At 45.8% G+C, this 24,565-nt stretch overlaps 1 protein-coding gene across 1 annotated transcript; it reads left to right on the plus strand.

Moving 5' to 3' along the window:
- The first annotated feature begins 2,192 nt into the window (after window positions 1-2,192).
- Window positions 2,193-24,329, plus strand: Gja3 (gap junction protein alpha 3). Its single transcript, XM_034499173.2, has 2 exons — window positions 2,193-2,410; window positions 21,849-24,329. The coding sequence occupies exon 2, from the start codon at window positions 21,866-21,868 to the stop codon at window positions 23,117-23,119; it is 1,254 nt and encodes a 417-aa protein (XP_034355064.1). The 5' UTR covers window positions 2,193-2,410; window positions 21,849-21,865; the 3' UTR covers window positions 23,120-24,329.
- The last annotated feature ends 236 nt before the right edge of the window (window positions 24,330-24,565 follow it).

A 24,565-nucleotide genomic window follows, 5' to 3' on the forward strand; every position in this document is an offset into this window, starting at 1 on the left:
AATTAAACCATATAATTATTGTATTAGTTGTCACCTAGAAAATGTGTAACATGACAGGCACAAGTCTTTCTGGTCTTTGCATAATATGTAAAATGTAATAAATATATAATTTATGATTGAATGTCTTCCTCATTTTAAGCACACAGTTCCTGTGGCTTTGTGTACATTCACACTGCAAGTGCCACCAAATTCCCAAATGAACTCCCACACCCACCACTAACTCCGCACTCTTCACTCCGTGTCTCAGAAAACACCATTTTCTATCCCTATGAACTTAATACTTTTTTTTTTTTTTTGAGACAGGATCTCAGGCAGCCCAGGCTACCCTTGAACTCCCAATCTTTCTACCCCCACTTCCCAAGTGCTGGGATGACAAGTGTGTGCTTCCATACCTCAGTTTCTATGTTTGTTTTGTTTTTTTTTTTTTTTAACAGAATTTCCCCATCTGCCTCCAGACAGCCTCAAATTCCCACCAACCACCTCAGTCTCAAATGCTGAAACTATAAATATTTACCTGGCTTTAATTTGACATCATGTACTTTGTATAAGTTAAATCGCACAGCATTTGTTCCTGTTGTAGCTGGTTTTTTTCAGTGCCACATGATCTATCTTCATATCTATTGTACATTCATGTTCTTTTCTAAGGCCAAACAACATTTTACAGCGTGTGTAAACCTCATCTGTGAGCCCATCCATCTTTCTGGGAACATCTGAATTACTTCCACTTTTTCACTGTTGAATAGTTGGGTGTGCAAATGATGTTTGGAGTTACACATTTTAAATTTATTTCTAATAAAAAGTTGTAAAACATTATTATACTTCTGGCTTTACCAATACAATACTAGAGTTTGTCCACGAGGGTATAAGTCTTTTAATACTTCAGATGCTTCTGTGGGGGAAAATATTCTTCTACTTCATAGAGAGAATAAAAACAACTGAAAACTAAAACCTTCTAGAATAATATTTCTGGATTTAAAAAGAACCGAGGCAGGTATGCAGTGTAGGCCTGCCATCACAGACCTGGGATGTCTGCAGGAGAATCCAGTCAAGGCCAGCTTCCGCTACCAGAGATCCTGTCTAAGAGACAAAACAAAATAAAACAAAACTGAATCCATGTGTTACCAAGTGCTGCAGGAGGGGCTTCACGTGTCTTTACAAGCTTTGTTTTCTTTCTAGTTGGAATACGCTTAAATTCAGATCTGAACAGAACATGTGAATCCTTCACTGTTAGCTGATTGCAAATCCAAATAGAGCCAAACTTTTTAATGAAGTAATGGAGTCTTTAGGAGGACTGTAAAACAACCAGAAATGCAGTTTCCCGTACTTCTAAAATAAATCCATCACTCATAAAGGGAATTTCAAAATTGCCACCAAAATTCAGTGAATTATTATTTATTAATGATTAGCTGCTGTTCAAGCCCCCTGCTAGACCCTAGGAAGCCAGAGGAAAGAGACAAGGCCAGGATTCTGTCCCTCTCGGTGTCCTATGACTCTCAAAAAGAGAGACTCCGAGAGTCAGACACATTAAAAGCCTCACCCCGATGTGGACAGGCTAGCTGGCCCACACTCTGCCATCTCACCCCCAAGACGGTCTGGAACAAGTTGCCTGCAGGGACATCTTCCCCAACACTTCAGGCCATGCCAAGTTTCAAGCGCCTTGGAACAAGTTATTTAAAAAAAAATTAGAATCCGTGGAGCTGTCAGCTAATTTGTGTCCGCCTGGCAGCAGGCTGGCGGCCGCTATTTATAGCGTGTTGCCCGCGGGGGTGTCTCTACCCGCCAGGGTGAGACGGGATTCCGGCCGGGGCTCGCCCGAGGAACAAGTCTGCATCCCCAGGCGGCGACACTCGGGCGCGACCCAGGCGCCCTCCCGACGCCCACACGCGCATCGCCCAGGCCGCCCTGGCAGTCGGTTGTGCCTTGCGCCCGGCTGTCCACTCCAGCCCTACAGGACCCGGCCCTGGGGTGTCTGCGGCCAGGAGCCCCGTCCTACACATGCCGCGGATCGGCCGAGCTGCGGGAACCCCAACGAGGAGCGCGCGTGGTGCGCACTGGAGTGCAGGCGGCGCCCGAAGATGCGGGCACCCGAGGAGGAGCAGGTGCCAGCTTCCCCAGATAGGACCCTGCGAGGGCGCGGGGGGCGTGGCCTGCGCGAGGCGGGGGGCGTGGCTGGCAGGGTGGGAGGTGGCGAGGGCGAGGGCGTGGCGGCGTGGCGAACTCAGTGGTGTGCGGCTCCAAGTGCGGGACGTACCGCGGCGGTGGGGATGGCGGCCGGGGCGGAGAAGCTCGGCCCTGGCGCGGGGCGCTCGTGGGAAGAAGGGGCGCCGCACGAGTGAAGAGGGAGCCTCCTTTACAGAGCAGGCTGAGCCCGGCTGGACGAGAAGCGCCGGTGCCGCCGCGGCAGAGCGGGGTAAGGTAGACTGGGAGCCCCAGGACCATATTGGGGACCCGGCAGCAGGGGCGGGGGTGGGGGGTGGCCGGACCCGGCGCTGCCACCCCTGGGCAAGGCCCTGTTGCTCCCCGATCTTGGGAGGCTTTCGTGATCTTTTGGATTGTTGTGCGGTGCCATAGGGCTGGGGAGCTGAGCCTCGGGAAACTTTGATAAACTTTGGGAATGATTACTCTTCTTCTAGGCTCCTAAAGACCTGGGCGGAGCGCCTGCTCTCTTTGATGGACAGCCAAAGCTGGGTTGAGAAGGTTGTCTCAGAGATAGTATGCCCTTGGGTTAGGGAAAGCGACCAATCCCTATCCCCAAACAGCAGGGATCCTAAGGTCATTTTAGCCGCCGCCCCAGCTGCAGGCAGTGGCTGCGAGTGTCCCCGAACATTCTTAGTGTTTGGATTGGAGAGAAACAAGGTGGGCTCGCTTTGCTCGGAAGAAACTTTTTGAAGTTTATTTTTCTTCTTAAATACTTTAGTTAGCACCACGGCCCAGCTTCTTGATCTGTATGTGTGAGATGCCGTGCACGAGTCAAGAATGAACATGTTCGGAAGAGCGACCTTACCTCCCTTCTACAATAATCTTTTAATTAAGAGACTTGTAGTGACATTAAATTCCAGTGGCTGGGCAGCTGCTTGCTTTCTGTCCATTCTTTACACTGGTGGCTAGAAATCACCCTCTTGATCAGCCGTCTTGGTTCCTGAATATTTGTGGAAGGGACTTCAGCTCTCCAGTTTTCCTTTTATCAAGATGCCTTCAAAACGTGCCACTTAACAGCGGTTGTATAAAACAGCCGGGAAGTGAATTTCACACCGGCTCTCCCTTAGCATTCAAAACTATGGTGGGTGATTTGTAATCTGTGCATCACTTCACACACTGCCCTTCTGTGGTGCCGTGAAATATATTGCAAGACAAACATGGAAAGATTAAACTGGAGTAAGGGAGGGACTTTTCTAAATATCAGTTGTGTTCAAAGTAAAAATGAGCTAACTTGGCACAAATTCCCTTGGCTCAGCAGTTTGGCCTCTGTTGAGATAAGCATCAAACAGGGCAACTCTCTGCCCTGTAGTGTGAAGCAGTTTATAAAAAACGGTCCCACGGGGACAGACAGTGCAATTTGCTGACCAACACGTGGCTGGTCGGGTTTTAAAATGGCAGGGAACAAAGGTTGAGTCTTTGTTGATAAGGAAAGAATTTTAACAAATTTTCCTGAATGATACTAAAATGTCAGGTTTTTCTGTTCATTTTTCATAGCTATATGACATATGATGGGGTTGAAACTTCCTTGCAGCCAGCCTGGCTTATGTAGAAAATTAGAACTATGTCCTGCTTTGCTTGAACACATGCCTGACAGTGCCTAAAACACACAGCCTTAGGATCTTCACCGTGCCGCAGTCCCACGCACATTAATAAACACACACATTCGTAATTTGCCAGCATGTGTAAGGGCATTCAGTGAACTGAAATCCTCAGGAAGCCTTTTTCACTTGTGCGGAAAACCTGGTTCTAGGATCTGGATGTGAAGAAGCCTAGGCAAACTCAACTAATGGCTGGACTCACCTGTGTCTGTTCATTGTCCTCTGCGGGTCCCCAGGACTAGGCAGCCAGGGTCTGTATTGTATTTCTATCCATTTTCCCCATGCCTGCCTCTTCCACAGCCTGAAAACCAATCTCCGGAGGCAAGGACCACAGTCTTGTTGAGTGTTCACAACACGTACAGCACACAGCTGTACATGGGAGACACGTGATGTTTCCCAGAGAGAGAAAAAGCACCCACTCTGGTTCACGGGGCCATAACAGCACTTGGAAACAGTCTGCTTGTGGTTTCAGTATAATGCATAAAGGCAGGAAAATAATAAAATATCATCTACATTTTCATTCTTACAAGGTGGAAAATTCTCCCTCAATGGTAATTAGTAGTCCGGAGCTGGCTTTTAAAAAGCTGCCACAACTTCAGAAGTGTGAAGTTGTTTTTATACTTGTGTATTTTAATCTTTTTGTTTTTGTTTTGAGACAGGGTCTTTGAAACAGTAACCCTAGCTTACCTAGGACTCTCTATGTAGGCAAAGCTGACTTCCAACCTACAGAGACCTGCCTGCCTTAGCCTCTGGGCGCTGGATTAATGGCCTCTGCCACCATTTCTGGCTCATGTACTTTATTCTTTTATTGAAGAATTATCAGTTTATTTAGACCGTTTACAAACTAACGGTACTAAGTATGAAAGTTGCTCATTTTTTTCTTCAGACCACCTACGCCATCATCTCTATAAATTAATGCTAGTCTATTTATGAAAATCTATTTCTTGTTAATTTAAAAATGAGTATTTTAGCTGGGCATAGAACCTCGTTCCTTGAATCCCAGCACTTGGAAAGCTGGGGCTGGATTGTCGTGAGTCTGAGGACATCCTAGACTGCATGAGTTCCCTGACAAGCTGGAAAAAGAAAACCCAAATATTTTGACATACAGTTTATGTTTATTATAAAAGTAGACAATAACATTCTATAACTATTGAGGTGTGGAGTTTGTTCACTAAGAGTAGAAATATTTGCATTTAAAATGATGTTTCCAGTGACAAGATGAACAAGGTCACTGGGCTGTCCTTAATTCCTTTTAGGGAGTCTGAATATATGTGTGTATGGCGTGTGAGTCACAGCACACATGGTGTAAGAGGACCAGCCAGACTGTAGCATTGATCCTGCCTTATCACAGCCGATCTAACTTTTTGCTTAGCCCATCGACTAAATGTGCACGATCCGGCTTGCTCAGTTTACCTGGAGAGCCATCCCATCAGCCCCTGGGAACTTTGATGGAAGTACCCCTGTAGCCACTCTCACTGGCAACGCTCATACTGTACTGTGGCCTGTCTGCCTTAACACGTGTGTTCAAGGGTATAACTGTGACAGGATGCAAAGGGCAATGTCTGGAACCTGAGCAGTCTGCCTGCCGCGTCCCCGAAGGCATGTGGACCGGAGTGTGACCAAGAGTTGCAGATGAGGTTCCTTGCTGTCATTGGCACTATGGGCTGTGCAACCTTGGGCAAATCTCAATACCCTTTCTGGGCTGCCAGCTCCTGGGCTGTAAATGAGGAAGATAAATGAGACACTTCCAAGGTTCTTAGTGTCATGGTGCTGTTTCTTTATGCCAGGTGCAGCAGGTAGGACTCCAGATGACATCACTCTGGCCACACAGGGAAACTACCTTTTAATTGTTTACAGGGTGCATGCTAGAGAAGCCAACCAGGCTTCCCGACTTAGTCATTTTAAGCATACCAAGAGCCTGCTGAGATCTCTAGTATATTAGAGCATCCCATGGTTTCTTTTACTGCAATATATCCTTGCCCAAACCATCCCTTAGAAAGTAGAGTGTCGGTGAGTTCCATTTCACTTGAAGGTAATTACTTTTTCATTGTTCAGTTATTACACTTGGAGGGAAAAGTTGAAGTGAGTCCTTTGAAATGAACAAATGATGTTTAGTGAAATGTTTTGCTAAGTGACGATTCTCTTGGGTTTCATGGCTCTTTCACAGAAGTCATTTAAAGACTTGCAGCACTGTTTAGTAACCAGCACAGGGAACTGGAGGGTTGGCCAGGGTAGAAGATGGGGGCCCTGGATGTCAAAGGCTCCAGTGTGACACATGACAGCAAGCCTTGGAGGTGTGGCCAGTTGCTAGCATTCTGTTGATGTTTAAAACTCTGTAGAAAAGGCCACTTAATATTTATTTTATTCAAGTATCTGAAGAAGAAAGAGTTCAATTTAAAAAGTAAGTGTATTGTTAACTTGCCCTTCTTCAATACAAAGAAGTAAAGACCTTTAGTTTTAAACATTTTTTTTTTTTTTAGATTTTTGCCTGAATGGATATGTGTACATTATACATGCTTGCCTGGTGCCCTTGGAGGTCAGAAGAGGGCATCAGATGCCCTGGAATTGGAATTATGGGTGGTTGTGAGCCACCATGTGGGTGCTGGGAACTTTTGAAACCACCATCCTTTGAAGAGCAATAAGCACTTGTAACCACTGAGCCAGTTCTCCAGCCCCAAGACTTTTATATTTAAATGAGCACTTGTTTCCACTACTGACAAATTAGCTCTCTCGTAGTAGCCGGGTGTGGTGGTGTCCCTGCAGTCCCAGCTACCAGGGAGACTGAGGTAGAGGATTGTTCCAGCACAGGAATTCAATGTTAGGCTGAATAACATCATCCAGTCAGGTGCCTGCCTTGCAAGCGTGAGGATTGAATACCCAGACCCTATGTATCAGTGCCAGGCAGGAGCTTGGAGCGGTGGCTCAGCAGGGAAAAGCATTTGCTATGCAAGCCTGAGAGCCTGGGTTCAGTTCCCCGGCACCCACATAAAAAGCCACGAATGGCCATGAGCATGCCCATGGGCTTGCTGACTTGAGAGAGTAAAGTGGTCAGCAATAAAACAAGACACATAGTCACATAGTGTCCTCTCTGGCCTCTGTGCATGCACTGGTGTATGTCCATACCACCCCCCCCCCAAATACAAACAGTAAAACCAAAAAAGTTAATTAAAAAAAAGGTCCAGCATGGTGTCACACACTTGTGCTCCTAGTGGTGGACAAACAGACAGGAGATACTTGAGACTTTCGGGCCAGTCAGTCCAGCCTCCTTGCTGAGCACCAGTAAGAGACTCTGTCTTCAAAGGAGTGACACCCAAGGTCTGTCCTCTGAGTATGAGAACACCGCTAGTGCACACCATTACAAGTGCTTCCTACGCAATTATTTCATAAGTAATCCACGTAGGTTAGAAGTCTAGCTTCAGGGCCAGGTCGGAGCTCAGAGGCTGTGTGCTTGGCTGGAGTACACTCGATGCTAGGTATGGTTTCCACCATGAGGTGAGGAGAGGCAAATTGTATATACATGAATTGAAAACAGTATAATTTAAATATAATCTTGTCTTTCTGAAGCTTTATTATTTGACTGGAGTGATATTCTGACAGTGATTGGGAGCCAGATCAGGATAGAAATGTGGACAAAGAACTGTTTATAATTTCACTGCATCATGGGTTCTAGGAGAGAGTGATCTTTCCACGTAGAGCATGAGAGTATTAAAAGTTAAGTAAAGATTTCAGGAGTGGTGGCAGTCAGAAGGCAGGAGTGGGGGGACTGACACAAGTTCAAGGCCACCATGGACTACAAAACAAGACCTTGGTCTCAATAAATACCCTAAGGGGCTGGAAACCTGGCTCCATATTTAAGAGCTTGTGCTGTTTCTGCAGAGGACCATAATTCAGCTCCCAGCACCCTTGTCAGGCACAACCACCTGTAATTCCAGTTTCAGGGGACTTGAAGCCTTCTGGCACCCACTGACACCTGTACACACACAAGCACATGCACATACACATGCACACGCACACACATGCACATACACTTTAAAAAAAAACTTTAAAAAATAGTATAAGTTTGATAAAAAATGTGCATTTTTTTCCCGTTTAAAATAAGGGCTAGATCGCTGGACAGATGGCTCGGTGCTTAGGAGCACTGACTGCTCTTCCAGAGGACCTGAGTTCAGTTCCCAGCTCCTGACCATCTGTAATGGGATCCAGTGTCCTCTTCTGGTGTGTCTGAAGACAGCTATAGTGTACTCACATATATCAAATAAATAAATAAATCTTGAAAAAAAAAAGATGGCAGTAGCCTGCTAGCAGAGTGACTGTATCCAACCACTAACAATGCTTTCCAAAACAGGGGGCAGGCTAGAAACTACTGGAACTAATAATAAATACATTTACACTAAAGTAAGGGATGCCATTTTATGTATATTTTACTGGTAAATAGTAAAATTGGCATTTACCCATTCTTTTTAAGCTACCAAAGTTGGCTCCAAAAGAGAAAACAAACAAAAACAGGTATGAAAGACTTAGCATTTTAAAATATAAACTTTAATACAAGTACCACTGGATTTAGTATCTTTGTTGTTGTTTGGTTTTTGTTTTCTGTTTTTGTTTTGTTTGGCTTTTTGTTTGTTTTGGTTAGTTAGTTGTTTTTGTTTTGTTTTGAGACAGGGTCTCACTCTGTAACCTTGGCTGGCCTGGAACTTGATCTGTAGATCAGGCTAGGCTTGAACTAATAGAGATCCACCTGCCTCTGTCTCCTGACTGCTGGGATTAAAGATGCGCTCCACCATGGCACACCTTAGAAATCATAAGCTAACGTTACAATTAATTTGTTAACAAATTTAAAATGTATAAGCAGTGGAAATTTTTCCGAAAGGCAAAATTGACTTGAGATATAGCAATCCTGCAAGCCAAGAGCTATTAATGAAATCTTCCTGCCACCATCCTCAGAGAAAGACACTAGTCCCAAGCTCCTGTAAGAGACTTTCTTACATGAGATGCTTCAGAGAATTTAACCTTTTGGGCTTAATAACTTATATATCAAAATATAATGATAACACAAAAATTGGTCCATCTTAGGCATGACTAAGTCTAAAGTAAAATGATAGAATATGAGTTTTCTTGATTATTACTTGTAAGTCTTGAAATAAACACCCTGGAAGTACTATGATCACCAGCTAAAACTCAAATATATTCAGAAAGAAAGAACACCGTATTAAACCCAGTACTGAGTGGTGACGTAGGAAACCAAGGGGGCCCGGAATCTACAGCCATCCAGGGCCAGATGCTGCTCTAGCCCGATAAAAATGAACATGTGAAATTAAAGACAAATGCGTACCAGCCTTCCTTGTGCATGCCCGTGGTCCCAGCATGTAGAATATAAAAACGGGAGGATCCAACGTTCAGAGCTAGCCTCAACTACATAGTGAGTTTGAGGTCAGCCTGAACTACATGAGTCCATGTCTCACAAAATTATAAAAGAAATTAAAACACTAATCACACGTTAGAAGCTTTTATGTTGAATTCAGAAACAAGAGTAGATGTCACCATGCTCCCTTGTCTATTTGGTCTAAAACAACATGGAAAAGAAATAACATAGTATCAAACATATAGGAAGAATTAGGAAGGGCAACCATCTATGTTTAATAGCAGATATGTTGAGTCTGCATAATTACATAGTGAACCCAAAGGGATCTCCTACTAGCTCTGTTTAGGACTTCCTAACAGACTGCTGCATACAAGATTAGTACATAACAAGAATACCCAGGCTGGGTGTAAAGTGCTTGCCAGGCTCCTAAAGCCCTGGGTTACATCCCCAGTACTGCCCAAAACAAACCAACAGCTCATTTCCCCAAGTACTAATGATAACCAATCAGGAAAATTTAAAACTATTTAGAACACACACACACACACACACACACACACACACACACACACACACTTCTCAAGCATCTAGAAATAAACCCAATAGAATAAGTGCAAGCTCTTCTACATCAAGATCCAAAGCACTAGATGATCATCAGAGAGTTTCTGTGCCAACAGGGAATGGATGTGCTTACTGTGCTCAAGCATCTAGAAATAAACCCAATAGAATAAGTGCAAGCTCTTCTACATCAAGATCCAAAGCACTAGATGATCATCAGAGAGTTTCTGTGCCAACAGGGAATGGCTGTGCTTACTGTGGAGGAACAACATGACGAGGAGCTGAATTCAGTTAAAAAAATTCATGTGTTCCCATTTGAAATCATAGTTTCAGATTTTTATGGAACTGACATGTTGTATTCCAATTTCATATTGAAGAAATAAAGGCCCCAAATAGTCAAGACATGTTTGGAGAACAAGGCTGGGAGTCCTGTGCCAGGTATCAGGTGTAGTCATCCCTGGTTATCCACTGGGGATGGAATCCAGGACCACATGACCAGATGTCCATGATGCTCAAATCCTACGTGTGTAACATACCATGCTGCCTATACACACGTCCTCCCGTGTGCTTTGGACTATCTCTGGGTGACTTCCAGTGCCCAGCCCATATCAGTGCGATATAAAGAGTTGCCATAATGTATAATTTGGCAAACAATGACAAGGATGTCTGTATATTATAGATACAATTTATAAACTATTTCTCTTCTGAGAGTCTAGAAGGCCAACTGTACTGTCTCAGGGATGAAAGCTTGAAATGAGTAAATATGGGATAGAAGTTAATGGTAAAGTCTTTCAGTTTTCCATGACTAACGAGTTTGCTACATCAGCCCATTTATATCTGGTTCATATCTGTGAAAAGTTCAGTCCACCAGTTCCCTAGGAGTGTATCCCAAATCAGGAGCAGAAAAAAATGATTTCCTGAACCGCCCCTCTCTCTTTCAAACCCAGGCAGACATTACTATCTGAAAATAGAACTCTGGATTATAGGACTCTTAAAATTACACTCAGTGGTGTGCCAGGCTGTCACACACACGTCACACAAAACTGCTCTCTAACCCTGCCCCAGTTATATCGGCTCTACAATATTATTGTAAAAGGAAATAAAGAACGCTACACATTCAGTCTGTCAACTCCAATACCATTCTGTGATCTTAATAAATTTTGGGCTTCCTAAGGCTGGAGAATTGGCTCAGTGGTTAAGAACACTTGCAGAGGACCCAGGCTCAACTCCTAGCATCCACATGGTATTTACAGACATCTGTAACTCCGGTCCCAGGGAACCTCACACCCTCTTAGGACCTTGAAGAGCATCATACATGCACTTGATATACATACATGCAAACAAAACATTAATACACATAAGATAATAAATCTTAAAAAAAAACCCTAAGACTTGCAGTCAGCTGCCTGGCCGGTCCCCTGTTCTTACTCTGTAGACATCAGTGATCTCCAGACTCAGATGTCAGTCACCTTCCTTCTGCCTCTGATTGATCTACATTTATTCTGAAATTTTCATTTTTTTTTTTTTACTTTGACTTTTTTTAAAGATAGGGTGTCTCTTCCATACCCAGGGTGGTATGGAACTTTTAATCTCCTTTAGTCTCTAAAGTGCTGTGGTTATAGGACTGTGCCACCACACCCAGCTTGGAGGTTTTAAATACCTTCTGCTTGGTGACAACTCCCAGATGGGACCTCAAGCTTGGACACTTGCCCACCTAAGGCACTTCAAACTTCATGTGTCCCAAATAGAATCCACAGTCTCCATGGTCTTCCCTATTGTCCCTTCTCTGATGGCCCACCTTGGAAAAGAGTGTATTTGTTCCTCTAGTTGGAGTCATGAGCTCCATTGTCCACCCCAGCCCCTGTCTGGTCCGCTCCAGTCCTCCAGATGTCTCTTTATCGTGATCAGGCAAGCTCAGCTGTCTCACCACCTGTCCTGTTGGGAGTGGCCTCTTTAGATGGCAGCAAAGGGGTCCTCAAAAAGAGGCCCTCTAAGCTTCTGTGCTCCCCTCTAGGACATTCAGGACACAGAGACAGGAGGTGTCCCAGGAATGTTCTGGACAAAATGTGTCACTCCATTCAATCCCTCAAAGTCTTTCCATAAATGAGAACCAGGTCCCTGTCTCTCCTACTGCAGCCTGGCTCCTCCTGGCTTTCTGTGCTCTCTTCCCATCCCTCATGCCTGGTAGGGCTACTCTGTCACTTCCTGGGATGCTGTGCCCTGCAGTTGAGGCTCTCTCTTTGGGTTTCACAGTCATGTCCCCACCTTAGTTGTCTCCTCTTGCTCTCGGGCCATGCGAACCCCTGTTCCCAACTTCTGTTCTGGCAGTTTGACTTGACTTGTGCTGTGGGGAAAGCTTCAGTCCCTCAGCCCTGAGAGGCCCAGAGTAGAACAGCAGCAGCACTCTCTCCAGGCTGCGTTCTGCCCTTGGCTGCAGCCTCTGGCTATGAGGAGAAACAAGTGGGACCTTGCTTCCTCTCTGTGAGTTCTCAGCAAACTCATTCCCTTGGGAACTGAGGCTTCACCTCACTGACAGAGTCTTGTCTACACTTCAGGGAAGGTTCCTTCCCACACTAGCTTTCTCCACTGCTATTGGGAAAGAAGACTCCATGTGTCTTTGCCCTCAATGTTCCTGTTAACCCCATCCTCTGATGTCCTATATCTATGGCTTCCATGGCTTGAAAAAATCTTCAATGGGGCCCTGACCCTCTCTGTGACTGAGCTGACTCCTCCTTTAATTATGGGTTTATTAAGTAAGTGCCCTTTCCCACTGCCCCATTTATTCCCACCTACCGCCTTATAACCCCATGATTAGACTCTCATTCCTACCTTCCTGCTAGTCTGGTCATCTGAGGACTGTTGGTAGCCTACTTCTTCTGAGATCAAAGAGTCTTGGCTTCATCCATGTTAAACACCCTTTAAAAATGTTGACACAGGGTTCATCAAAGCCCTCTGCTGGCTTCTGAATCAGGAGTGGTATTCCTCAGTGTCCCTTTGCCCTCAAGACCTTCCCAGGTCCTGTGCCACCTGATAGCCCCATTTTGACTTTTAGACACTGTAGGAGATGCCTGACCACTGCTAAGCTACTAAATCCCCAGCTACACAGTAGGTTGAGGCAGGAGAATTATGAGTTTGAGGTCAGTGTGGGCTACAAAGTAAGGCCTTGTCTTTAAGCAAAAAGAAAAGAAACAGAAAGAGAGGAAGAGAAGAAAAAGGGGAAGAAGTTTGTGAAGCAACTTTCTACAAAATTGAAGGGAAATGAGGACAAGGAACAGAACAAAGGAAAGAAAAACCATTTATCAGAGCACAGACTCCAAGAATTTAAAACCCAAATGCACTGACTTCTCTGGAGACCCCCATCTGGCCTACAGCCAAGGCACAGCACCCAGCCCTTTGGGGTTTCATCTTCGGCGAGTCTTCGTGTCTTCCCTACCTTGCCCAATCCAGTACCACCTTCCCCCACATGGTCACAGGCCCTCAAAGGCACCGTTCTTTGATGTCCTTTCTTGGGTCTGACATTGACATACACATACCGGACACAGCAATAGTTCTACAGTATTCCTAGTCCCTGTTACCTGGAATGTCACACAGCACATGACTGTACCTGAAGTGTGCTTAGCAGTGTGGGTGTAATATCGGTAGAGCAGCTGGTTTTACAGAGTTAGGGGGACACTCAGTCACCGCTTTCTAATCCCAGATCTGGTGCCATCATACCAGGTCACACCGGTTCCACATCCGTGGCTCTGCTGTCTTCTATCAAGAGACAGTACTCCAAATCTCACCCCTAATTCTGCTGCTCCCCCAAGCTTTCCCTTACCGCTCATTTGAGTATTAACCACCCATTTCTCTGAAATCCCTCTCTAGATGTAGTTGGTTGGGTGTGGTGGCCTGCCCCTGTGGTCACAGCCTGTGGGAAGCTGAAGTAGGCAGATTGTCACTAGGTGCTTGTCAGCAGAAGCTACAACAAACCAGCAAAACAAAACAAAATGCAAACCAACAACAGTAAAAACAAAGCAAGGGGGCAGAGAGGGGACTCAGCAGTTATGAGTGTCTGATGCACTTGGAGATGACCAGGGGTCAGTCCCCAGCAGTCCTGTGGTGGCTCCCAACCATCTGTGACTCCAGCTCCCAGGGACCAGGAATCAGATGCCCTCTTCTGGCCTCTTCAGGTTCTAGGCATGAAACTAAGATAAACAGACTAAGTCAGGGTTTCTATTGTGATGAACTGCGATGACCAAAAGCAACTTGGGGAGGGCAGGAACCTGGAGGCTGGGGCTGATACAGAGGCCATGGAGGGGGTGCTGTTTACTGGCTTGCTCAGCCTGCTTTCTTGTAGACTCCAAGACTGCCCAGGGGTGGCACAACCCACAGTGAGCTTGGCCCTCCCCCATCAATCACTAATTAAGAAAATGCTCTACAGGTTTGCCTACAGCCTGATCTTATGGAGGCATCTTCTCAGTTGATGTTCTCTCCCTTCAGATGGTTTTAGCTGACATAAAACCAGCCAGGGGACACACATACAGACACACACACACACACCACTCATACACATAAAATACATCTTCTTTTTTTTTTTTAATCCATTTTCTTTCCTTTTCTTCTTTCTCTTGTTTGTGTGTGTGTGTGTGTGTGTGTGTGTGTGTGTGTGTGTATTATTTCTTTTTGTCTCTCTTTACTTTTGTTTTAGAACTTACATCCTCCTGAATGCAAAATCCTGAATGCAAGGATTTCAGGGCATTGCAGATGTGTGCCACCTTATCTTGCAGAGACAGATTCTTTTTAAAGACATGCTATGTCTTAAACTGTCCAGCATCAGGGATGTCCTGTGCATCAGGGATGAACCCCAGGCTGCCCCTGCTGTAGAGTAGCCACCATTTGATCTGACCAGAAAACCAACACAATTACACAACTGTTGGAAAGAAATAGAGCTGCCAAGCGCCACGAAAGCAGCCCAAAGATTTGGAAACTGAAGGCTTGTTTGATATTCAGACTCACTAAGTAGCCCAGTTTACTCAACTTCTGATATTCCTGCCTCTAATTCCCAGGAACATGAACGTCCTAGGATTATGTACATGGGCCACCATGCCTGGCCTTCAGTTTTTTTTTTTTTTTTTTCCAACTAAGTTGTACTGAGTAACCAGGCGCCATTTAACAGAGATAAACATCACATCCAGGCAGTATGTAGCCCCACTACCTACCTACCATCATCATAGATCACCTGTTCTGACAACTACCACAGGTTTATGTTGTCATAGAGTGACTACAGAGCTTAGGTATATAAACTAAAGCAAGCATGCCATCACCAGGTGATGCAATCTGTCCGGACCCTATCCTTCTGCAGTGTGTCAGTCACCACAGTGTTGCTATACAGCATGTGACTGTTTAAAGTGCTGTTATAATGCTGGGTACAGTATCCTGTCATTAAACTGTAAGCGCCTCACAGAGTTAAGGAGTTCCTGTCAGTGAAGAGGATACACTTGGGCCGCCTTCCATATCAGTCAGGCATGTTTTACTATATCTGAGGCATACTACTCACAGTGTTAGTTTCAAGACTGTGGTGCTGACATCAGCTGAGCGACAGAGAGGAAACAAGGCTAGGGTCCCACAGTCCCCTCCAGGGGCCTGCCCACATTTATCTGAGGACTATCCAGCAAGTCCTCTTTGGCACTGGGATAGCAGGGCTCATCTTGGCCTTCGTTCATCATCCACACTCTCAGGACTGGTGGTGGGCCTCCAGGACTTCATCTCCCAACAGCCTCTGCGGTTTGTCTGCTCATCACAGGTGCAGTTAAAGTGCGTGAAGGAGCGGGCAATAGAGGGGAGTCAGCTGGCTTGTTTCAAAAGCTGGAGTGTCGGAAGACAGGAGGCAGGGCCATAGGTCTTTTTGCTTGTTTGTGTCCTGATATTTTAAGACAGGATCTCACTCTTATCCTGGCTGGCTTGGACCTTACTATGAAGCCCAGGCTGGCCTCAACCTCATGACAATCTTCCTGCAGTCTCCCAAGTTACATACAGGCAAGGAGCCACTCTGTCCAGCTTGATTTGATTTTGTTTTTATACATGTGTGCACAGACATGTGTTCATGTGTGTACAGTTGTGCTTACTCATGTGTGCATGGTTGCACGTACTCTTGTTTGTATGTGGCCCAAGGTGATCTGTAGTGTGTGGAGGCCAAAGGATAACCCTGGTGGCATCCTTAGAAATTATATTTACTTTCTTTGAGCCGGGGTTTCTCATTAGTATACAGCCCACTGGTTAGGCTAGACCAGCTGGCAGGTAAGCTTCCGGGTCCTCTGCCTCCCCAGTGCTGGGATTACAAGCATGGGCGCCATTATACCTGCAGCCTCCATGGGTTCTGGGGATTGAACTCAGGTCCTCCTGTTTATAAGGCAAACCCCTTACCTACTGAGCTAGAGCTGTTGCCCAAGGTCTTCCTCATTTTGTGAGAGCAAGTCTCTCAGTGTTCCTAGACTGGCCTCAGTCTGTTGGGTCCTAGGACCCATCACATGGTCCTGTGTCATCACATTTGGCAATGGCTGTGAATGTTGTAGTTTTGAATGTGAATTATTGTTATGGAAAAGAAAGAGAGGAAGCACCCTATTACCAGAAACCATAACTCCTTCAGTGTGGCTCCTTCCCGTCTCTGAGTGCATGTCTGAGCGTGCGTGAAGTGACAGCATCAGACTGTGTCTATCACTTACCATTACAGCAGCAGTGTTTCTTTGTGTCTTTAATATGATTAAAATTATATTTCATTAGTATTAGTACACATTTCAGTAGTTATGGATCATGTGAATTTTATTTTTCAGTAATTGTAAATGAACCATAAATTTTCATTTATGTCTGGCCTTACTCAGATAAGAAAAAAAAATGTAACTTGAACCAATAGTGGATTTTTTTTATAATATCTCATTATAAAAACTCTGGAAGCAGCTGGCAAGGTTGATTTAGCAGCCCTGCAGTGTGACAGTGATGATGTTGGGCCTTTCTTGACTCTTCCCTTAGGCTTACTGACTAATGCTTACAAGGTCCATCTCCCATATCTTAGGGTTTTTATTACTGTGAAGAAACACCATGCCCAGGACAGCTCTTATAAAGGACACATTTAATTGGAGCTGGCTTACAGTTTCAGAGATTCAGTCCATTATCATCATGGTGGGAGCATGGAGTCATGCAGGCAGACCTGGTGCTGGAGAAGGAGCTGAGAGTTCTACTTCTGGATCCACAGGCAGCAGGAGGAGACCGAATCTCACAGAGGGCTTAGCTTGAGTATAGGAGACCTCAAAGCCCACCCCATACAGTGACATGCTCCCCCCAACAAGGCACACCTACTCAAAAGGCCACACCTCTTAATAGTACCACTCCCTACGGGCCAACCATTCAAATATACGAGTCTATGAGGGCCATTGCTATTCAAACAACCACAGCAGGCATCATGTCTGTACTCATCTTGGAAGAGGAAGCATCAGCACACAGAACAGTCTTTTCTTAGGAAGCCAACCCTGGTTGGGATGATGCCCAGCAGTTAAGAACACGTGCTGTTCATGCAGGGTCCTGAGTTCAGTTCTCAGCACTGGTGGCACTGGGCCGGTGGCTTTGGGCCAGTGGCTTACAGCAGCCTGTAGTATATAGCTCCACCTCCAGGGGATCTGTATACCTTCTTCTGAACTCTATGGGCACCTACACATGCCCACACAGCACACACATATATACATAATTAAGAATAAAGCAAATTGTTTAAAAAAGAAAAGCAAATGGTTCCAAGACATTTCTCAGAAGAATTCTTAAACTTAAAGCACAGATTTTAATCCCCTCCCCTGGGATCAGGCCCGCCCCCTCCCATGACCTAAGGACTTGAATTAGGCTCCACCTCTTAAAGGTCCCACCCTAACATATGAAACGTATTGAAACCCTGGTAAGGGGCCTTCCTGATAGTCTTGGGCAGGTGAGTACCTCTCCTTCTAGGGACAGCTCTGAGTGAGTAGATTGAGGGTTGACTGGAAGCTACAACGGATCCCTGGCATCTCTCAGGAAGGGGAGTGGCTGCTTCCTGTACAGCAGTTTAAGTCTTTGAAGTGCAATGCTTTACCTTCTAAGGCCATTCAGAGCAATGTGTGTCATAATAAGGATAGGAAATATGGGATTTGTCAATAGTAAGATTTTATTTTAGATCTTAACCCGATAAGCAGAACATTGGAAGTGTGCTTGAGGTTAATATTTAGCTGTTTCTTTAGACTGCTAGTAAGTGAAGTTTTATTTAATCCCAAGCCTATTCTTAAAGATTAGCACCAAAGCTGGAATACTGGGGGCTGGAGAGAGGCCTCAACTATCAAGAACACTTGTTGCTCTTGAAGAGTACCTGGGTTCAGTTCCCAGCACACACATGATGGTTCACAGCCATCTGTAACTCCAGTTCCAGGGAATATGACACCCTCGCTGTCCACTGAAGGCACCGGGCATGCATGAGGTATACAGACATGCAGGCTAAACTTTGATACACATAAAATAAATCTTTAAAAGATTATTTTTTTAAAAGAGATGGCCCAAAGGGTAAAGGAGCTTGCTGTCAAGTTGTTCTACCTCAGTTTGATCCCATGACCTACAGGGTGGAAAGTGAGACCTGACTCCTGTAAATTCTTTTCTGACTTCCATTCAAATAAATATTTTTTAAAGTCTTAGATCTATTCATTTTCTTAATTTATGTGCCTGAGTGTTTTGTCTACAAGTATGTCTATGTACCATGCAAGTGTCTGGTGCCTACAAGGCCAGAAGAATGTGTACATAGGATCTCCTGGCACTAAAGTTACAGACTTGCCATGTGTGTGCTTGGAATCAAATGTGGGTTCTTAACCACTGAGCAAACACTCCAGTTCAAATATCCTTTCTAATTCGAAAGATTGTTTAGTATTGTATTTATATGTGCCTCTGTGTGTATGTGTTTATATGTGTGAGTATGTGTGTGTGCATGTATGTGTGTGTATATGTGTGTATGTGTGTATAAGTGTGTATGTGTGTTTGTGTGTGTGTGTGTGTGTGTGTCTGAAGTCCTCAAGTATCTTCCATGTTGCTGTTCACCTTATCTTTTCAAACTGGATTTCTTGCTGGACACAAAGCTCTCCAATAAGTTAGGCTGGCTTGCCAGGAGCTCCAGAGATCTATGTACCCCCTTTCCTAGCCCAGCACTAGAGTTCCAGACAGGTACAACCAAGCCTGCTTTTTTGCATAGGCTCTGTGGATCTGAACTCAGGTCCTCATGCTTGTGAGGCAGGCTCTGTACTCACTGATTGTCACTTAGCATCTTAAAATTCCAAGTGAAGCACTCTCTGGGTTCTGCTAGATGCTGGAACATACTCTTTCAGCCATGATGGTTCTCCTCACTCAGAGAGGCCATGAGAACATGGGAGCTGTCTTTTCATTGAAGTGTGAAGTATCTGGTCTGCCCACCCCTGTGAGCAGCAGCAATGAGGAAACTTTTCCTATCTCTGTCCCCTGTGCCTTTTCACAGAAGGCTCACATCTTCCTCCCTCATCCCTGTGTATGGACACATGGCCGTTTCTGGTTTCCTTTTTCTCATTGTTGCAACTAAATACTGACAAAAGCAGTTGAAGCACGGAATGGTTTTGTTTTGGCTCCTAATTCAAAAGTATACATACAGTCCATCATGGTGGAGTCATGTCGGCAGGAGCTTGAGCTGGCCCTGTTGCACCCCCAGTGAGGATGCTGGTCCTCAGCCCTCTTCTTCCTTTTCATTCAGCCCAGGAAACTAGCCCATGCAGTGGAGCAGCTTGCATGTAGAGTGGGCCCTCGCACTCCAGCTAACCTCATCTAGAAACTCCCTCGTGCCTGGAGGTTTATTTCCCAGTGCTTTGGAAGCTCATTGAGTTGACAAGATTGAGCATCATGGTTAGCCCTTCAGTGACCAAGCTCACAGGGAGAAGGCTTCCTGCCCACAGATCTTTCTGGGAGTGTTCTCAGCAGCAGTGATGCCCACAGACCGAGCACCACCAGATGCCTTCATGAGCTCTATCCCAAGCCTCCACAGTTCACCCAAAATCCAAAGCCCCTGGGCCTCTTCCCCTTGTCTTTTGCTAGTATCATGCTAATACCTATACTGCACCTGTGTGTGTGATTCTGTAACACAAGCACAGCAGTGCAGACATGCCATGTGCCCCTAATGCTTTGGAGTGCCTAGTTGCTGCAGGTCTTACTCTATTGGACTGAAGCCTTTGTTGCAGTGAGGTAACCATGGTCAGCCAACTCTGGGTACTTCTTGGGCTATCCCACCCAGTGTTGTTCACGTATCCAGTTTGGGCTTCTATGGTGATCGCACAGATTGCACACATAATAGGTGAGATGATTTTAGGTGGTCTGTTAATTACCAAAATTGTGAGAAAACTGACCCTTTACCAGTTGCTTCCATCTTCATGGTGGCCTTGGAGGTCTCAGTTTGATACTAGCACAGTCAGCCCTAACTCCCAGTGGACTGACCCAACAAGAAGGTTTTGTCTTTGGTGGGTTTCCCTAAACAATGCAATGTAACTGTGTTAATCATTTTTCTCATCACCATGACAAGATAGCAGAAAGGCAGCTTAAAAGAAGAATATCTATTTAGCTAATAGTTTTAGAGAGTCCAGTCCAGCATGGGGATTGGGCACAAAAGAGGAAAGTGGCTCACACTATAACCCATGTCCTGCTGCCTTCCTATGTTTCTGTTTTTCCCTCTGTCCAGTCCTCCAACCAATTTGGATGTTGCTGTCCACATACAGGGGTGGGGCTTGCCCTCTGGGTTCATCTTCCCTGGAGATACCCTCAGTCACCCATCTCCCAGGTGACTCTAAGTAGATTTAGAATCTATTCTTTTTTGAACAATGAATGCTTAGTCCATGTTTTGGGCAAACAATATAATCAAGTAGAATGTTATCAGTGGTTAGTTTGTTTGTTCTGAGACAGGTATTGATAGGTAGTTCTCGCTGGCCTGGAATTAGTTAAATAAACTAGATGATTGAACTTTTGGTAATCCTCCTGCCTCCTGAAGAGTGCCAATGCATTTTTTTTTCTTAAAGCTGTCATCTATTTCTGGTATGAATGCTTTTATAATACTCAAAATATTATAATTTTATAATAGTAGAAGAAAGCCTTCCATTTAAGTGTTATAAAGAATGTGGGTATGAAGAAAAGGCAAGCAGATAATGGGTGAAATGGTAGCGTAGCAAGGCTCAGTTTAGACTGTGCCCCAGAAGGGCAGCCATTTGCAAATGTTCTCTGATCTCATAGGAACACAAAGGCCCAGGTCAGGGGTTAGCTAGTCCCCTAGCTGTGTGCAGAGGCATTCTGGAGAGAAAGAGACCCAGAGTTAAGACAGGGGACTCATTCCTCTTTCCTTCCACCCCAGTTTCTCCATCCCTGGAATGACGGGTCAGGGGTTGGTTAAGCCACTGATGCCAACAGTTGCCTACTGTTGAGTCATATCAATGATTGGTGCTGATGTCACCTGCTTGGCAAGATAATGCAGGATATACACAGTATCTGTGGGGATTCCCCCCCACAGATACTAAGACCCCCACAGATCCTAAAATCACCAGTGTCCAGGCCCCTTCTATAAAATGGCACAGTATTTGCAGAGAACCCATCCCATCCCTCTGTATACTGTACATCATGTACATCATCTCTGGATGCACTGTAAATGCTATGGAATTGTTGCCATACTGTATTGTTTGGGGATAATGACAAGAAAATGCAAACACAAATCAATTGCCATCACCCCACATTTGAAATTCTTTAATTACTATTATTGTGTGTCTCTATGTATGATATGTGTGGTGCAAGTGTACATGTGCCATGGCCAGTGTGTAGGAAGTTAGTTCTTTTCTTCCAAGTGAATTCTTAGGATCTAACTCAGGTTGTTAGCACAGTTTTACCACTAAAGAATGACAACAATGATGGTGGTGGTGGTAGTAATACAAGGAATTATGGGGAGCGGGAGGCGGGGGTCAGGCTCCCTGGTTTTGGGATTACAGTCATGTAGTCCACTCCAGGCCTCCAATTGTTTCAGATCTGACGTTGGTGGGACCAGAAGTGACACCACCCCAATGCTGCACTCTCTCCAGTAGTAACAGCCGTGTTTCCCCTCGCAGGTTAGCTGTCGGGAGCAATGGGCGACTGGAGCTTCCTGGGGCGGCTGTTGGAGAACGCTCAGGAGCACTCTACAGTCATCGGCAAGGTGTGGCTGACGGTGCTGTTCATCTTCCGCATTCTGGTGCTGGGGGCAGCAGCTGAGGAGGTGTGGGGTGACGAGCAATCGGACTTCACCTGCAACACACAGCAGCCAGGCTGTGAGAACGTCTGCTACGACCGCGCCTTCCCCATCTCTCACATCCGCTTCTGGGCGCTGCAAATCATCTTCGTGTCCACGCCCACCCTCATCTATCTGGGCCACGTGCTACACATAGTGCGCATGGAGCAGAAGAAGAAAGAGCGGGAGGAGGAGCTGCTGAAGAGAGACAACCCTCAGCACGGTCATGGTCGCGAGCCAATGCGTACAGGGAGCCCGCGGGACCCGCCCCTGCGCGATGACCGCGGCAAGGTGCGCATCGCAGGTGCGCTGTTGCGGACCTACGTCTTCAACATCATCTTCAAGACTCTTTTCGAAGTGGGGTTCATCGCGGGCCAGTACTTTCTATATGGCTTCCAGCTGAAGCCGCTTTACCGCTGCGACCGCTGGCCCTGCCCCAACACTGTGGACTGCTTCATCTCCAGGCCCACGGAGAAGACCATCTTTGTCATCTTCATGCTGGCTGTGGCCTGTGCGTCACTGGTGCTCAACATGCTGGAGATTTATCACTTGGGCTGGAAGAAGCTCAAGCAGGGAGTTACCAACCACTTCAACCCAGATGCCTCAGAAGCCAGGCAAAAGCCCTTGGACCCCCTACCCACAGCCACCAGCTCTGGCTCACCCAGCGTCTCCATTGGATTCCCACCTTATTACACACACCCTGCCTGTCCCACAGTACAGGTAAAGGCCGCGGGGTTTCCTGGGGCCCCGCTACCACCAGCAGACTTCACAGTGGTGACCCTAAACGATACGCAAGGCAGAGGTCACCCGGTCAAGCACTACAATGGCCACCACCTGATGACAGAGCAGAACTGGGCTAGCCGAGTGGCAGAACAGCAGACTCCAGCTAGCAAGCCATCTTCAGCAGCATCCAGCCCTGATGGCCACAAGGGACTCACTGACAGCAGTGGTAGCAGCTTAGAGGAGAGTGCCTTGGTGGTGACGCCAGAGGAAGGGGAGCAGGCTTTGGCCACTACAGTGGAGATGCACTCTCCACCGTTAGTCCTCCTGGACCCAGGAAGGTCCAGCAAGTCCAGCAGCGGGCGTGCCAGACCAGGTGACTTGGCCATCTAGCCATAGTCTCTCCAGACACCTTTATAAACCTTTTCTTTTCCCCTTAGAAACCAAAAGAAAACCAAAAAGCCTTTCAAATCAACAGGTAGAAAAAGAAAACAGAAAAACCTGACAGCACTGGAGTCTCCTGAGGGAAACACTGAACAAACTGGATCAGTCTGGTTTTAATGCTTGCTGTTCTTGTCACTGTGGGTTAGAGTGGGGGGTGACACCAGTGTGTCTGAGATCGAGGTGGAGGAGGGCAGGGTTGTTGGCTTTTAAAGATACTCCCAGCAGTGCCTGCTCTTGTTCGGCCTTCTCCATCTGCAGTTACTATTCTGTCGTGATGAGCGACAGGTGCTAGCAGCCCTTGCATGGGGGCGGGGGGACAATCAGGTCTCCATTCCTGAGCTCTCCACACAGCCCAGAAACTCACAGAGGCTCTTAAGCGCTATCTCTGTTTGATACTTTTAACTTAGAGTTGAATTTCATTTTGGGATATTTGCCAAACTGTACTAAAAAAAGACTTAGAGGGAATCTATCTAGTGTGTCTTGAGCTTGTGGAATTGCATGTGAAGTCCAGGACATCCAACTGCAGGCTGCAGGACAGAGCGCAGAGAGCAGTTGTCCTCCCGTGCTGGTTCCACGGGGCAGGGCCACAGGCCTTCCTGGTAGAGGCAGGTGGAGATGCAGAGACCCTGGAAAGCCCTTCATCAGAGGGGGAAGATGGTAGTGTGGCAGGTATGCCTTAGGTGTTTAGTTATTTCTTTGATGACATTTTGTGCTTAGCCTGGATGGTGAAAATATTTAAGCCCCTCCCCCACATACACATATTTTGCCTTTCATTAAAAAAAATAGTACCGTTAAAATGATTACTGATCAGGGAGATGTGTAATTAGTTAAGATTTACTTTCCTTTAAAACAAATTCACCTTCCATGTCAGCTGACTAATTGCTGTGAGGATGTCTAGATAACGAATTAATCACTGTGAGAATGTATGATAGATAAAACTTGGGGGAATTCACGTGCGTTTTAGATACTTGAAGTTTTAAAGTTTCTGAATCGGAGGTTCATTACTATCACCAGGAAAAATGTTTATGCAGATGATTCACTGATGACCTACACTTAAAAGAAAGTACAAAATAAAACACTCCAAGCTCCTGGACTTTTTTTTTTTTTTTTTTTGTGACTATTTGCTTTCTAAAGTGTAAATAAAATTGTCTTGATTTTACTCCCTGTATAAAAACGTGTGGCTGCTCTGTTTCCACTTACTTGAGTACCGTCCTCTAGGGAGGCTATTTGTGTGCATGGGCTGGTCTGGAAGAGGGCAGTTTTCTCTACAATACACACTGTGGTGGAGGCTCGGCTGAGGCTCGTTTTTATAAACCAGTGAGTAGTGACCATGCAGGGCTTGCCTCCCTTCTTCGCCTCCACTCTGAGTACTTCATCCTTATTCAGCAAACATCA

This window comes from Arvicanthis niloticus, chromosome 3 (assembly GCF_011762505.2).
Source record: "Arvicanthis niloticus isolate mArvNil1 chromosome 3, mArvNil1.pat.X, whole genome shotgun sequence".
Taxonomy (NCBI): domain Eukaryota; kingdom Metazoa; phylum Chordata; class Mammalia; order Rodentia; family Muridae; genus Arvicanthis; species Arvicanthis niloticus.

Excerpts from the sequence above, each read along its gene's own strand:
- Gja3 (XM_034499173.2), top strand. The coding sequence starts at position 21,866 with ATGGGCGACTGGAGCTTCCTGGGGCGGCTGTTGGAGAACGCTCAGGAG.